The sequence below is a fragment of the Puma concolor genome, chromosome C2, assembly GCF_028749965.1.
Source record: "Puma concolor isolate L17-30 chromosome C2, mPumCon1.1.hap2, whole genome shotgun sequence".
NCBI classification, from domain to species: Eukaryota; Metazoa; Chordata; class Mammalia; order Carnivora; family Felidae; genus Puma; species Puma concolor.
The window spans coordinates 112,158,730-112,173,247 of record NC_141675.1 but is presented as its reverse complement, the minus strand read 5'-3'; the positions used below and the strand labels follow the sequence as shown (position 1 = coordinate 112,173,247).

At 38.9% G+C, this 14,518-nt stretch overlaps 2 protein-coding genes across 7 annotated transcripts in view; one reads left to right on the top strand and one right to left on the bottom strand.

Annotated features, from left to right (window-relative positions):
• The window catches only part of FILIP1L (filamin A interacting protein 1 like), a 303,663-nt gene extending 289,177 nt beyond the window's left edge, over window positions 1–14,486 (bottom strand). Inside the window, exon 1 of the mRNA XM_086675626.1 lies at window positions 13,874–14,486. The gene's annotated coding sequence lies outside the window, so the exon portion shown is untranslated. The remainder of the gene's footprint in view (window positions 1–13,873) is intronic.
• Window positions 1–14,518, top strand: part of CMSS1 (cms1 ribosomal small subunit homolog) — a 382,595-nt gene that overhangs the window by 295,099 nt on the left and 72,978 nt on the right. The window contains exon 1 of one of the 6 annotated variants that reach the window (XM_086675636.1): window positions 10,595–10,711. The exons of 4 other annotated variants lie outside the window; for them this stretch is intronic. Coding sequence is in view for 1 of the 2 variants with exons in the window: in XM_086675637.1 (XP_086531763.1) it covers window positions 14,238–14,292 (55 nt within the window). In the remaining variant the exon portion in view is untranslated. Of the gene's footprint in view, window positions 1–10,594; window positions 10,712–14,222; window positions 14,293–14,518 lie in introns of those variants that run through there. One more of the 6 variants, XM_086675637.1, reaches the window with a different exon arrangement.

Below are 14,518 nucleotides of genomic sequence, written 5' to 3'. Positions count from 1 at the left end.
TATGCCAGGAGTCTTTAAAAGGGAATTTGTGAAAAGAAGTCTCACAACATAAGCAGAATGGCCTTTTAAGAGTGGCCCCCTCCAATGGTGAAGAAGGCAGCAGCTCAGTGGGAATGATTAGCAGTTGGCCAGAAAGACACATGTGGGTCTGAGTCCTGAGCAGAACATCCCCATTCTGAAGGCTGCTGTCGCTCCTCTAGGGGCTGCTACACAGGTACTGGCATGAAGCAAAACCAGTGACATAGTAGCTGTTTTAAATTTTGCAAAATCTACCTAAGCATGAGTCCCTCTCTGTGAGTCTTTAGGGGTGTGTTACTCAAATCTTGAGTTTGGTTTTCCTTGGAAAGTTGGAAGCACTGATTTGGGCAGGTAACATTAGTTATTGTGAGTGTGGAGCAAAGAGGAGGCTTGGACAGTGAAGGATGGGGAGGTGCATGTTGGCTGCTGGCATGAACTATGTTGGAAGCCCTAGAATGGTCACTTCCAGTGGCTAATACAGACTGCCCCCCTGGGAAATATAAACAGGAAACATTTTGGTTTGACTTGACTGGCTTTGCAATAAGTGTGTTTGTTCAAATAAAGTGTTGCATTAAGATGAATCTGTTTCTTCTACCCTAAAGAAAAGAGTCTTTGTACCCTGAATGTTGGAGACATTATAAATGGAAAAGCTTATCTTTACATAAAGATCAACCCCTACAGAGCATGGACTGCCCTGCCAAGATTCCCTGTAGCTTCTTTAATCAGCTGCAGAAGTTTTCAATTAGGAGAATTGTCCATTTTCACCCTATTTGTTTGTAGATCCAGAGGCCAGGTCACCAAATTTGGGCTCCTAGTCATGCTCTGAGGAGAGGTGGCTTCTCATTTCCCTGAGATGAAGACAACGGCTATCTATGTGTGTTTGGGTTGGAGAGAGCAGCCTATGGTGAACCCAAGCTGCAGGGTGGGGACTACATAGAAACTTGCTCAGGCAGAGCATCCAGATGGACTGGTTGGATGCCACTTCACTGCATGGCTCACTCTGACCTCTGCCCAAAGCAAGAAACAGAAGACCAAGATGACATAGCTGTGGTTACACAAAACCTATTAACTGCATTGGTTGTCTTTGTTTATTAAAGAACTTAGCTTCTTTTTTTTTTTTTTTTTTTTTTTGAAACAAGAAATTTGAACCACGTTTTGAGATACTCCAGAGAGATGTAGCAATGTAGTTACCATTTTACAAACTTTTAAACAAAACTGTTAGCAGTTTACAACTTTGTTTAAAGAACAATGGTTTGGAGCACAGGCCTGCCTTAGCAAGACCCAGAGGACAGTGACCAAGACAGAGAAGAATCGAATGCAGAGCTGGCTGACCAAGGCCAGTTTTTGTAAAACCCAGGAATCCAAAGGTTAGGGTTGAGGTTCCCTTACCATTTTGCAGGAGTAGCAGTGAATTTGGCCTTGTTGTTTTGGTGATTTACACCAATGCCCTCAGCTTGTTAGCTCTCTTCAACTGGAAGAGAAATTCAGGAAAAGTGGGGATGAAAACAGTTACCTCTGTTATTTCTCCTTACCCCAGAGACTGGCCAGCCAAGTCACTGCCATTTTTAGCATAGCTTGTTCATTGCCCAGGCATTGCCATCCATGTTTCTTCCCTTTCATATTTTATACCTTTATAGTCACTTCTCTCTGGAACAGCCAAAAACCTCAACTGTGCTTTCATTCTGATTTTTTTATTAAAATATCTGCCTTTAACTAACTTTCTTCTCCTGAAACAATTTACGTTTATAAGAAACTTCATTTACAAGTTGTTTTGTCTGCTATAGTTGGTTCTAGCTATTGTTCTTTCAGCCTTGTCTAGGCAGTGTTCACATGAACACCTCACAAGAAGTGTTTAAGTCTCACAGACATTCCTCTAAAAGCATACAAATATTTATGCCTATGTCAGTTTTTCTAGCCTATTTACAAAGCTGATTTAGTAGATAATATATCTGCCTGCCAAAGATCAAAATTAAAATAGTCTGTAATTGAAGCTGACCTATAATAGTGATATTGGGAAGCAACAGTCAGTTTCCAAGTACACAAAATACATACGTATTAATAGGAATTTAGACTAGTAATATCTTTTTTGGACATGTTTTTTAAAACTCCGCTTACACTCCAGGAAAGCATTTCTTTTGGATCAATTACAATGTCAATCAAACAACTTCATAGCTTACACGTAATACTGTGATTAAAATGTTAACTAAGTCTGGGACAAAGGGAATTCCAGGAAGACTCTAATCATTGAAGAGGGTAGTTAAAAGGCTGTAAGATTAACCATTTTTAACCTAAAACGCAACATTTCTCATGTACCCTTTAAGTAGTACTGACAAGGTATTTCCTGGAGATTAATGACAGTCTGAGTTAATGGGCTGAGGGAGGGTCATTAATCCTTACACAAAGGTAGTTTAGAAAGCAGAAATGAAAAACAACTGCTAGGTCAAGGTGATGCAATCCCAGGAGATGTTTCAGAAGATTAGTTCCCTTTTCAGAAGCCCATGGTTACTACTGTTCTCACCCTCCCTTCTCCACATAGCATACCTCAGACTCAGGTTTTCAACCTCCTGGGATGCAATTAAGCATTTGAAAATGCCTTGTAATCTCTCCCTCCACCAAACAAAACCCTTTTTATCAATGAGCTTCCTCTTCTCACTCTTACCTAAAACCATCTTGGAAGTCATTCATTTTACATAGCTTCTTGCCATCAAATGCATTTTATTGGTTTAGATAGAGTTGTGCTTGGGAGTCTAGACTATAAAAAACCAAGGCAGTCAGAATATAGCTCCTATGGGCTTCAGGAGATAAATATCTATGTGTGCCATACATATGATATGAGGACAATATGAAATTATTGTCAAGGGAAGGCTGGGATTGATGGAACAGTCAGAGCTAGATAACACTTCAGCAAGTCAGAAGAGGTGGACTCGTCTGAAGGACACAGAAACAAGTTGGTATAATCAGGATACCATTAATAAGCAGAAGTCCAGGCTTCCAGACTGTGGCACACCCCCAGGGATGTACACTTGCAGATGATGATGTCAGACTGTGTGGGAGCTCAGTCCTCCTCCAGGCCAGCCTAAGCTGCACCCATTCTGCATGTGGGCTAATCTGGATCTGTTCCAACAATCCTCCCATCTGGCCAGATTAATTAATCTCGGGATTATGCAAGACAGCGTATGACCTCTAAAGCAAGAAGGACTCTGGTAGAGATAGAGCAAAATGGTGGCAGAAGATCTAAAGCCATGTGGTGAAAGGATTGTACCAAGAAACCCCACTCTGCCTCTTTACCCAAAGAATAGTTGAGAGCTGGAGGATGATTCTTAGTTGAAAAAGGAGACCTGCCTTCATGCATGTGCATCATCTTCTGTAATTATGTTTCCCTGGGAAGAGTTTTGGGATCCCAAAGCTTGCACCCTTGCCTGTGCCAGGGTATGTTGCTCACCTTCCCACTGGGAATGAAAGCTTCTTTTGGAATCCTTCAGATGAGTTCAACTCCATCCGATTCACTCAAGCGGTGTCTTACTGGTTGTTCTACTAATTTCATGCCAATACTGTGATTCCTGTAGTATATTTTCACATGTTTGGAAAATTTTAAATACCAGAGGTTATTTTACTACTTAAAAAGAATAAAAACTACTGAAAATTAATAAGGTAGGACAAATGTGCTAAAGGAAACTCTAAGAAAAATGTTTTCTGGTCACTAGGGCAAAGGGTAGAAATGCAGAAGTCCCATTAAAATGGTAACTGGCATTTTGCCACTAACATGTATCTGATCTAACTCTAAAAGCATAAGATCCTTGTTGATTTTGTGCCAGAGCCAAAAGATATAAATTTGTAGCTACCAGTTCAAACTGAACTACTGTTTTAGTGCTTCAAGTACAGGTGAAAATCTTTATGTTCTTACATACTGTTTAAAAAAAAAAAATCCTTGTTTATATACAGATTAGTTCCACTAGACCTAGCTGGACCTTTCGAGTCCTCTTTTCAACCAAAATTGCCTTGTACAAATGAACTATCCAGATGTGGAAGGGAACATAATAATAAAATTATGTGCCAAAATAACTAGATTATTTAGGTCATGATTGCAGTTTTATAACACCATCTGGGAAAATTACTAAGTGCATGTGAATTTGAGGTAAACTAAAGTTTTTCTCCCGTCAGTAGGCATTATGGCCTCTTGGCACTTTGTTGGTAGTGGAATTTCCTAGTCACTTTGCTTACTTCAAGGGTGATGGATCCACAACTGTGTAATGGTTTGAACTGGAGCCTTCCTTCCACTTCCATTTGGCGGGTATAGCATCAGTACAGTCTTTCTGAAACTTGACCTAGCCACTTAACAATAGGATAGTAAAACTTGCTGTTTTCTGTGTACAAATGCTGTCTTTCCAAATTAGGAAAGAACAGATAAGTTCCTAGTTTTAAAAGGAGTAATTCAGTACTCTACTGTTAACATTCTCCCAAGGTAGTATTACATTAATAACTACTGCTACACATGAAGAATCATTTCCCATTCTGGAATAATTTGCACACATTTAGGAATTCCATTGTCTCCTTAGAATCCTCTGGGCTATAGGCCCATGAATTATCACATTTTGAGTATGTAACTTCCATACATGATTTAAATTTTATGGGAGGAAAGAGCAAGAGAATTGAAAGAAAAAAAAATAGCTACTTGCTTATGGCTAGAGAATCTCAGGGAAGGGAAAAGGATATTTCTACTTCTTTAACATAGATCAAGGAAATTTATTATGTGCCTTTAATAATAATCAGCTTTCTGGGTTTTTTTAATGCCAAAACCACAAAATTTGGTATTTTACATTCATACCTGTGTGTAGTGTCTAGAGCAGTGATTCTTCGGGTCCTAAAGAAAACACATCATTCAATACCAATTCCCTGGGTTTCTAGGTGTTTCTAGCCCAAGGCTTCTTAATTTAGTCCAAGAGATCCAAAGATTCATGTCTGTATGTTTTCTGAGTCTTGTAGCATTTATCAGTTTCTCAGAAGGACCTGGCACACCACATTTTCAAGCCTGAATTTTGTTAAACCTAATCTGTAACACCATGGTGTGAGTTTTCTATGTTAATTATAATGATGATGATAGCTCCTGATTATTGAACACTTACTGTGTGCCACTAACTGTACTTAATACTTTAAATTTATAATTTAGTGCTCCCAACAAGGCAAGTACAGTTATTATCTCCTTTTATGATTGAGGAAACCTGAGGCTTTTGAGAGGTTAAGTTATTTGTTGAAGATTGCACAAAACTGGAATTAAGACCTATGATGGCATCTGGGAAAGTCCACACTCGTAGGCATTATGCATTATGATAAGAAACACATCTGTTTATTGGTTTAGTTCTAAATGGTATTTTGTTTAGGAATAATATATTCAGTTCAGACAGCCCCTTACTCTGTTCTAGTGATTGGGCATTCCTTCTTATCTAGATACTACTATAATTCTGAGATTGGGGCACCCAGGTGGCTCAGTCAGTTAGGCATCCAACTTTGGCTCAGGTCATGATCTCATGGTTCGTGGGATCAAGGCCCTTGTTGGGCTCTGTGCTGACAGCTCAGAGTCTGGAGCCTGCTTCGGATTCTGTGTCTCCCTCTCTCTCTCTCTCTCTGGGCCTCCTCTGCTTGCACTCTCAATCTTTCTCTCAAAAATAAACATTATAATTCTGAGCTCAACATTAGATTGTGGGACCCAGGAAAGTGTTTGGCGTTTGTTTTGACATAAATAAGTAAACAAACACATGAGTGTCTTTACCAAACATGGCCTGGGTCGTCTTTGGTTTTTGTGATTCCCCTCCATACTGGATATAGTTGGTAGTAGTATACTACTACTACTATACTGTATGCTGTACTGTTATACTACTATACTACTACTACTATAATAGTATACTATACTATATATAGTAGTATACTATACTATAGTATACTATACTATATATAGTAGTATACTATGCTATAGTATACTATACTATATATAGTAGTATACTACTATATGTAGTACTACTATATACTACTACTATATCTGTCAAAAGCTACTGTCAAAAGTAGTAGTACTACTATAGTAGTACTATATATAGTAGTACTACTACTACACTACTACAGCAGTAGAGTTGCTTTTGACAGATACAGGGCATGCAGTAATGTCTACTGACTCCTAAAGTCAGCTGATATTCCCTTGTAATTGCATATTTGTCGGAAGCCAACAGTCCTTTGGCCAGTTTCTCAACACAACACTTGGAAGGCAGCTACTTGAAATTTTTTGCATAGTTTTTTGCCCCATGGCTTTTTTCATTAGACGATACAATTTTAACAGTCAGTGTACAAGAGTAGTTAGAGAGTTGAACTTCTATAGATTGATCATTGTTTACCAATCTCTTGAAAACAAGCGTATGTCTCTGCCTCTGACTAGTTCAGAGACTTTGGAAAAGCTTCCTCAGACATTGATGTGTTTTATCTATAAAATGAGGGGGTTCAATTCTATCAGTTGTTTTTCAGGGTTTCCTTTTCCTTTATTTTAGTACCCTGTAATTAATTAATTAATCCATCTTTCTTTCTTTCTTTCTTTCTTTCTTTCTTTCTTTCTTTCTTCCTTTCTTCCTTTCTTTCTTCCTCCCCACTGGAAACCTACAAGAACTCCAATACATCAATCTCAAAGTAGAGCATGCTGGTTGAAGTTTAGAGTAGAAGGCTTGAATGTAGAGCCTCACAGATGGTGATCCCTAACATCTTTTTTTCCCCATTTATTTATTTTTTTTTTTAATTTTTTTTTTCAACGTTTATTTATTTTTGGGACAGAGAGAGACAGAGCATGAACGGGGGAGGGGCAGAGAGAGAGGGAGACACAGAATCGGAAACAGGCTCCAGGCTCTGAGCCATCAGCCCAGAGCCTGACGCGGGGCTCGAACTCACGGACCGCGAGGTCGTGACCTGGCTGAAGTCGGTCGCTTAACCGACTGCGCCACCCAGGCGCCCCGCCATTTATTTTATTAAAGTATGATTTACACGCAGTAAAATTCACTTTATAGTATACAATCCTGCACATTTCAACAACTCATCCAATCATGTAACCACAGTTACAGTCAAGATATTGAGCAGTTCCATCACCCTAAACATTTTCTCTCACCCCTTTCTAAGACTCAGCCTCTCCCCTGAGGACCAGCTGCTGGCAACCACTGATCTGTTTTATGTCTCTTTAGTTTTTCATTTTCAACACTGTCATGTAAATGGACTCATTCACTATTTACCTTTCTGAGTCTGAGTTCTTTTACATAGCATAACACATCTGAAGTTCATCCATATTGTTGTATGTATCATTAATGTTGCTGAGTAGTAATTCATTATATGAATTTATTATATAATGGATAATGTATAATTATTCATACACTAGTTGAAGGATATTTGGATTTATCCCAGTTTGGGGCAATTATAAATGAAGCCACTGTTAATATTGTTGTTTAACTTTTTTTTTTAAGTTTACTTATTTATTTTGAGAGAGACAGAGTGAGTGGGGGAAGGGCAGAGAGAGAGGGGAAGAGAGGATCCCAAACAGGCACCACTTTGTAAGTGACAGAATCCGACTCGGGGCTTGAACTCACAAAATGTGAGATCATGACCTGAACCAAAACCAAGAGCTGTACACTTAACCAACTGAGCCACCTAGGCACCTGCTTAACACATTTTAAGGTTAGCAATGTGTCAATTAGCTGTTAAGTCATTTTAGAAAGCATCAGTTCAAGAATCATTGAGGGAAGACATAGACACCATAATCTCCATGTGCAAATATGTGTCATTATGATCCCATCCCCCCAAATCCAAGATAGCGTCCTTAGTAACTTCTTTACCCATACCCACCCTTCAAAATGTTGGTAACTGTCTTAGCTGTAGCTAAGCTGCCTTAGCCATAGATTGAGTAGCTTATAAATAGCAGAAATTTATTGCTCAAAGTTATGAAGGTTAGACATGTGAGATCAGGGTGGTCAGGTAAGGGCCCTCTTCCAGGTCACAGATGTCTTGTTTTCTCACAAGGTGGAAGGGGCTAACGAGTTCTCTAGGGTCTCTTTTATAAGGACATTCATGAGGGCTCATGACTTAAACACCTCCCAAAGTTTCTATCTACTAATTCCACCACCTTTGGGGGTTAGGATTTCAACATATGGATTTGGTGGGGACACATTCAGACTACAGCAGTAGCCATTTTTACTCTTCTTGTTTGGAGAGGAAATAGGAGGATATGTCATCCAAAGTGGAGTTAGTGCCAAGATAAATAAAGTCACGAATAGACCTCTGATAGTTTGGGGAACTTGAAGACTGGAGCTAAAACATCTCATAGCCCACATTCCCTAACAATGGAATATCTCTATAATCTTGGAGTCTTGGTTTTCGTTGTTTTCAGTGGGAAGCCAGGCAAACCCACTGGGAAACTTGAGCTCCTCGAGCTTCAAGATGATGCTTTGTTATTGTGCTTCAAATATTCTCTTGTGTTAGGAAGGATGAAAGTTTATAAATAGATCATTCTTGTGACCAAACCCCTATCTCACTGCCCCACCCTCTCCCTAAACAAGAAGACTTCCATGTGTACAGTGTGCCAGACTGAGGATTATGGCAGTTGGTTTCTTATACCCCATTCCTCTACACCAGTAAACATCTATAGTTTGGTCATTCCAGGTGTGTGTTCTCCATTTACAGTGACCCACCACCAGGTTTTCCCAGCACAGTCCTGGTTTTAGCACTGACAGTCCTGCATTCTTGGAAGCCCCCCACCCATTCCCAAGTGTACCTGGAAAATTGGTTATCCTACCTCCCTTATATTCCCAGAGTTGGATCCAACAGCAGAGTCTAACACCTCTGCTTGTTGAATCTCCTAAACCATACCAATGTATTTTTTAATGTTTATTTATTTATTTTGAGCAAGAGTGTCCATGTGTGAGCAGGGAGGGGCAGAGGGAGTGGGAGACAGAGAACCTCAAGCAGGCTCCACACTGTCAGGGCAGAGCCCAACTCAGGGCTCAGTCTCAGGAACTGTGAGATCAGGACCTGAGCCAAAATCAAGAGCCAGATGCTTAACTAACTGAACCACCCATGCACCCCCAAGCGTATTTTTTAAACTAAGAATGAGGTTCTGGTTCAGATGCATGAATGTATGGTGGACCATTAGAAATAAAGTTTCAACAGACCAGGGAAGATCTATATAAATTGTAGAGGAATTTGCAGATACTTAGCTTAAAACATTTTTAAAAGAAAGGATTTTTGTTTTGTGTTGCTTTTACTTTTGTTTTAATTCTATGAACCTCCAGGAAATAGAATGAGTCTTAGAGGATACCTTTCTCTAATTGTCAGAGTTCAAGTGGTAAATCACAGTGTGATATTGTCTGACAATCCTACATGTCCCTAATACACAATAGTATCCTTGTCAGCAATATTCCAAGCAAACTGAGTAGAATATAGAGCTCCATTAATGGGCCTTAGCAGAAATAGTTATGTATTGTTCTAACTCTAGCCAAATGATTTTATTTATTCTTTCATATTTTAACCAAAATGTGCCAAACAAGAATTATGATGAAAAATCTCAGTGATTTTTTTTTTAATTCAAGTACTAAGCACTTTTAATTTATTTGAGAAACCAGTCTCCTTCTCAATCACAGGCTTTTGTCCTCCAAAAAAAGCCATTTTTGAATTAGCTGGGGGAAAATACAATAATAAGATTTTAAATTCTGAACTACAAACTGCACCTGCTTAGGATCTAAAACTGAAATGGAAAACTCAAGGCTTAACCCCACATGCTCCCTGATCAAATGCAAACAGTTCTTAAAATAGCTTCATGTGAAGATGTTCAGAGCAGCTGAAAACCAAGATGTTGGTGTCCCTACTTACAACCTGGCAGCTTAATACCATGGCTCAGAGGCAGCTGCCCTGTGTCTTTCTGTTTCAGGCCCAGGAGCAACAGCTCTAAGGAGAAGCACAGAATCAGCCTCTGCTTTATCCACACTGCTGTCATCCCCTGAATTCTACTTTCCTAGTCAAGGGGTTGTCCCTAGATCCATCACGAAGACCAGTGACATTCATTCCAAGCCACTAACATGACAGGAAAATAGTTAAAAGTTTCCAAAAACCTTAAATAGGTATATAATAAATTTGAGGAAAATTTTAAGAAAGAAAAGAAGTCTTGTGTATTTAATCAGTCATAGCTGGTAACAGTAGTAGTTACGTGTGGTATATTACACACTGCTACCTTCAGTAGCTTAGTTATCAGCAGATCTGTGTGCTTTCTCAAAATTCATCAGAAAGATATTCTTCATTGACTTAAGACTGTTCTTTTCAGCTCCACTTATCTTGCTATAACTCTCAGTTAACCATGTTTACTGTTTTTCCACATAGAGAATTTTTTTTCCTGTGCTGTTCTCTCTTCCTCATGATGAACTGCTTCTCTCAAGGGCCCACTTATGCTTCTACCAAAAGCAGGATCTGGATTGGCGGATAATTGGTATGATCTGATGACACAGTGTTTTATGTTGCCAGGCTGGTGGTGGCATTAACCAGCAGTTTAAAATTCCATTTGCATTCACATGTAGGTGAATATACTGATATACTATACTGTTCCTGTACTAAAAAGAAGAAAGCAGTAGCTTATAGTTCTTTTAGCAACTAAACTGATTTTTCAAGAGCCAGAGGAGAGAACTGTGGGGTGAGTACCTAGAAGGGAGATGAAGGCAGGAAGAGGATAGGGTTGGGGAAGGCCTGAAGCTCTCCTCTGTCAGCATAGGCCAGTTGGCCGCTATCACCTTTAAACAGTATTGGTTGCAGCTATGACTTCTCATGTTGAAAACTCAGACTTTTTCTTTTATTATTTTATTTATTTTTTTAAATGTTTACTTATTGAGAGAGAAAGAAAGTGTGCAAGTGGAGGAGGAGCAGAGAAAGAGAGAATCCCGACACAGGGCTCAAACTCAACGAATGGTGAGATCGTGACCTGAGCTGAGATCAAGAGCCATGTGCTCAATTAACTGAGCCACTCAGGCTCCCCAGAAAACTCAGACTTTTTCTATTCTTTCATTTGAGAAATTACTTAATGAGACTGTGCATTAGGGAGAAAATTAGCTGAGCTAGTCCCTTAGATGTCTAAAACCTGGTTTTTCCATCTGCTGAATAGGGGATAATACCTGCCTTTTCTATTGCACAGGGCCACTATAGGATCAAGTGAGTGACTGATACTTGAATTATGTTAACAATGTAAAACACCTGGAGGGCTAAAATGACGTTGTTATGATTAAGGCTATCATAAAAAGTCTCCTCAGGGTGAGAAAAATGGTACTGCTGTTCTTTCATATGTAGCTTCCAATGATGTACTGTCTTTGTCAGAGTAGACAGAAATATCTTGATCTTCTGTCAGATTTGAACCCCAGATAGCTATGAGGCTATAATGCAGATTTTGTTCTGATGTCTTCCTTAGAGACTTCCTGTCTGACCCAATTCTGAAGGAGCAAACACTATCAATATGTGAGCCTTTTATGTTTAACATCTGTAGCTTCAACAGAAATGTCAACATCCTTCAAAGAAGGCTCAAGTATTTCTACTAAAATGTATATATGAACCTGGTTATTTGATTGATGTTAAGTTGGTCTCTGGAATTGCCTCCATACCTTGCAGACACTAAATAACCCTTTTTAAAGTAGGGAAGAAGTTTTCTGGTCCTTAACTTTTAATCAGAAATGAAGGATAAAATACTTACCATGGTAAAAAAGCATGCATTGTACGCAGGTTCAGATCACTAGTAATCAGCCCCTCTGTGAAGATCCCTATACTCAGCACTTATAAAAGCCGTATTTGCCTTATTCACTGCTATATCCCCAGTAACCCAGCCCATAGTAGGCACGTAGTAAGACCTATGAGGGACTCTAAAATATTTGCTATAAGTGCCTATAAGGCACTCTAAAATATTTGCTGAATGAACAAATGAGCAAATTAAGCCCTTTACTATGAAAATGTTTCCCCTAATTATAATGAAACAAATAGTGTTCTGTGCTCATCATGAATGGTTATTTAATGCTGATGGTCACTAGTTCTGTTCTAAGGAAAATAAAAGGAACTAACATTTCTTTAAATGTTTTTTAATACAACATATTGGAGAGGTGAGGCATATATTTCAGTGATAATGAAAATTTTGCTTTAGGTTAAGACAATAATATGGACTCTGTTCTGAAGAAAAGCACACAAGGCCCTTTACTGTTGTTTTTTCTCATCTTTCCCAACTCTTGACAAGTTGCAGTATCAGTTTCCTACAATAGTGCTCTATCAAATGCACCATCAGTTTGAAAACACAGTGAAGTATTTCCATCTCCAGTGACAATGCCACCTAAGACCAATTCTTAGGTAACAAATTCTTTGATTCAATAACAGTTTAAGCAAAAAACATAATGACACATGAACAGAAGCTAGACAATTAAAAAATTGTATAACTTTGCTAATAAGAGTAGTTGTCTTTGCCCCAGAACTTTTATAGCATAATTTTGTGTTGGTTATCATAAGAACCCAAACCCTACATTCTTTTGGGAAATCATTTGGAAAATTCTCATCAGAGTGACATGTCTTAATTGCCCTACATATTTGTTTTAAAGAAGTGGGAATAGCCCATGAAAATTATTGCTGTCTTTAGAAATATTCAATAGCAAAGAACTCTTAAAGTGTTTATCCTTATTTTTAACTAAGCCTAATGGGAATTTCATAATAATGTTAACTGATAATGGTAGAGATATATTTACTTGGAATATTTGTTTTTAAGGGACAGAAGATTGATATATTGGTGTCATCATAGGGAAAGCATTTTTAATTATAGCTGGAGGAACACTGCCATAAATTGAAAGAATTCTCTCCAGTAGCATGCCACTCTATGTCCTACTTTATACAATCCTAATACACAGATGGAATATGGTTAAGTGTTGTCAAACAATATTTGTATTATACTTCTTATAATCTTCCCAAGAGTTGCATAGATACTGAAAAGACATGTGATCATCAGTTGTCATTAAGAGAAAAGGAATAATCGACTATATTATAATCATTTTAGATGAATATGTATCTATGCTGAATGGAGCTCCTATATTCAAAACTATGTAGTCACCCTAAATATTGAATAAATAATATTCCCATAGAGCAAGTACAGTGAGCAGAATTTTCTCTGGCATCATTTGGCAGCAATCTAGCATCATTTCCCATTGACAGTGAGATGTGCCCGTAGATATCCAGTGATATTCTTTGAATTGATAGGTATTTCCCCCAAATCTTCTAAAAACCTTACCTCAAAAATATCCTTCTATTCTCTTACAGTCATCCAAAAAATGTGAACTAAAGTAAAGAAAAGAATGCAATCTAGTTGCCATGTTAAGTTGATGGTTTCTTCTCTTTTTCCATGAAGAGAATTCCTTCTCTCCAATCCAGTGTACTTCTCCATTTTCATAACATTGTGATGATTTTGAAGTTATATATTGATCATTCACAGCAGCTTACAAGAACAAGCTGCTTGGGAAAAGTCATTTTCCCAAACCTATTTTTTTTTAATTTTTGACCATATGTCTTACTCTTAGAGGATAGCAATTTAAAATTTCATTTTGGTTTTCTCTCATCCCTACCAATTTAGCAAAACTTATCTACTGTCAAGACAGTTTCTCTATTTCGCAAGTGGCTCTTACACACATTAGCCTAAAAGTTGCTCATCTGTTATAAGCTCTTGATCATACCTGAGATTTACTACATCCCCTTGTTTAATATCCGTAAGACCCTGCTCCTAGATGTTGGCTAATACAGAAACATCACCCTAAAGCTTCTTCTGAGCAGCGACAGAGACACTTACCTTAATGTGCATGTACCTTGGCTTGATTATGCCCAGCAGTTCTCTCTTCTCATCCCCACCAAAATCCAATAGTGGAATCCAGGGACCAACAACGTTTTCTTCTCTTCTTCTTGGACACTCTTTCAGTTTTTGTTTTGTGGGCTTCAAAGCCACGGAGAGTTTGCAACCAGAGGCCACTGACAGTTCTGCAAAGGATAGGCAGTGGGGAGCCCAATACTGACTGGGCCCAAACACTGAATATAACCCTCTTTCCTCTCTGGAAAGCGTCCTTCATACTCTGAAGACAGGCAACTTTGCCGAATCCTTCACCCCACGGCTTGCCAGTCTCCACAGAAGAAAGGTTCTAACTGAAGTGGGCTGCAGGATGAGGCGACCCAAAAACCGAGAGCCATCTGCCCAGAACAGACAAGTAGAGGCAGGTAGAGGCTCTGTGAGTGTGTCTGTGTGTATGTGTGTGCGTTTGCATGCCTGTGCCCGGCAGCTGCTCTCGAGATTAGAAGACACCACTCTTTGGCAGGCAGCTCTGAAACACCCTCTTGGGTAATTCCAAATTCACATGCACATCTTGGCTGAGAGAAGAATCCTCCCAGGACAACCTGAGTCCCTTTCTCTGCCTTGTCACTGCCCCAAATACAGTGTGAACCA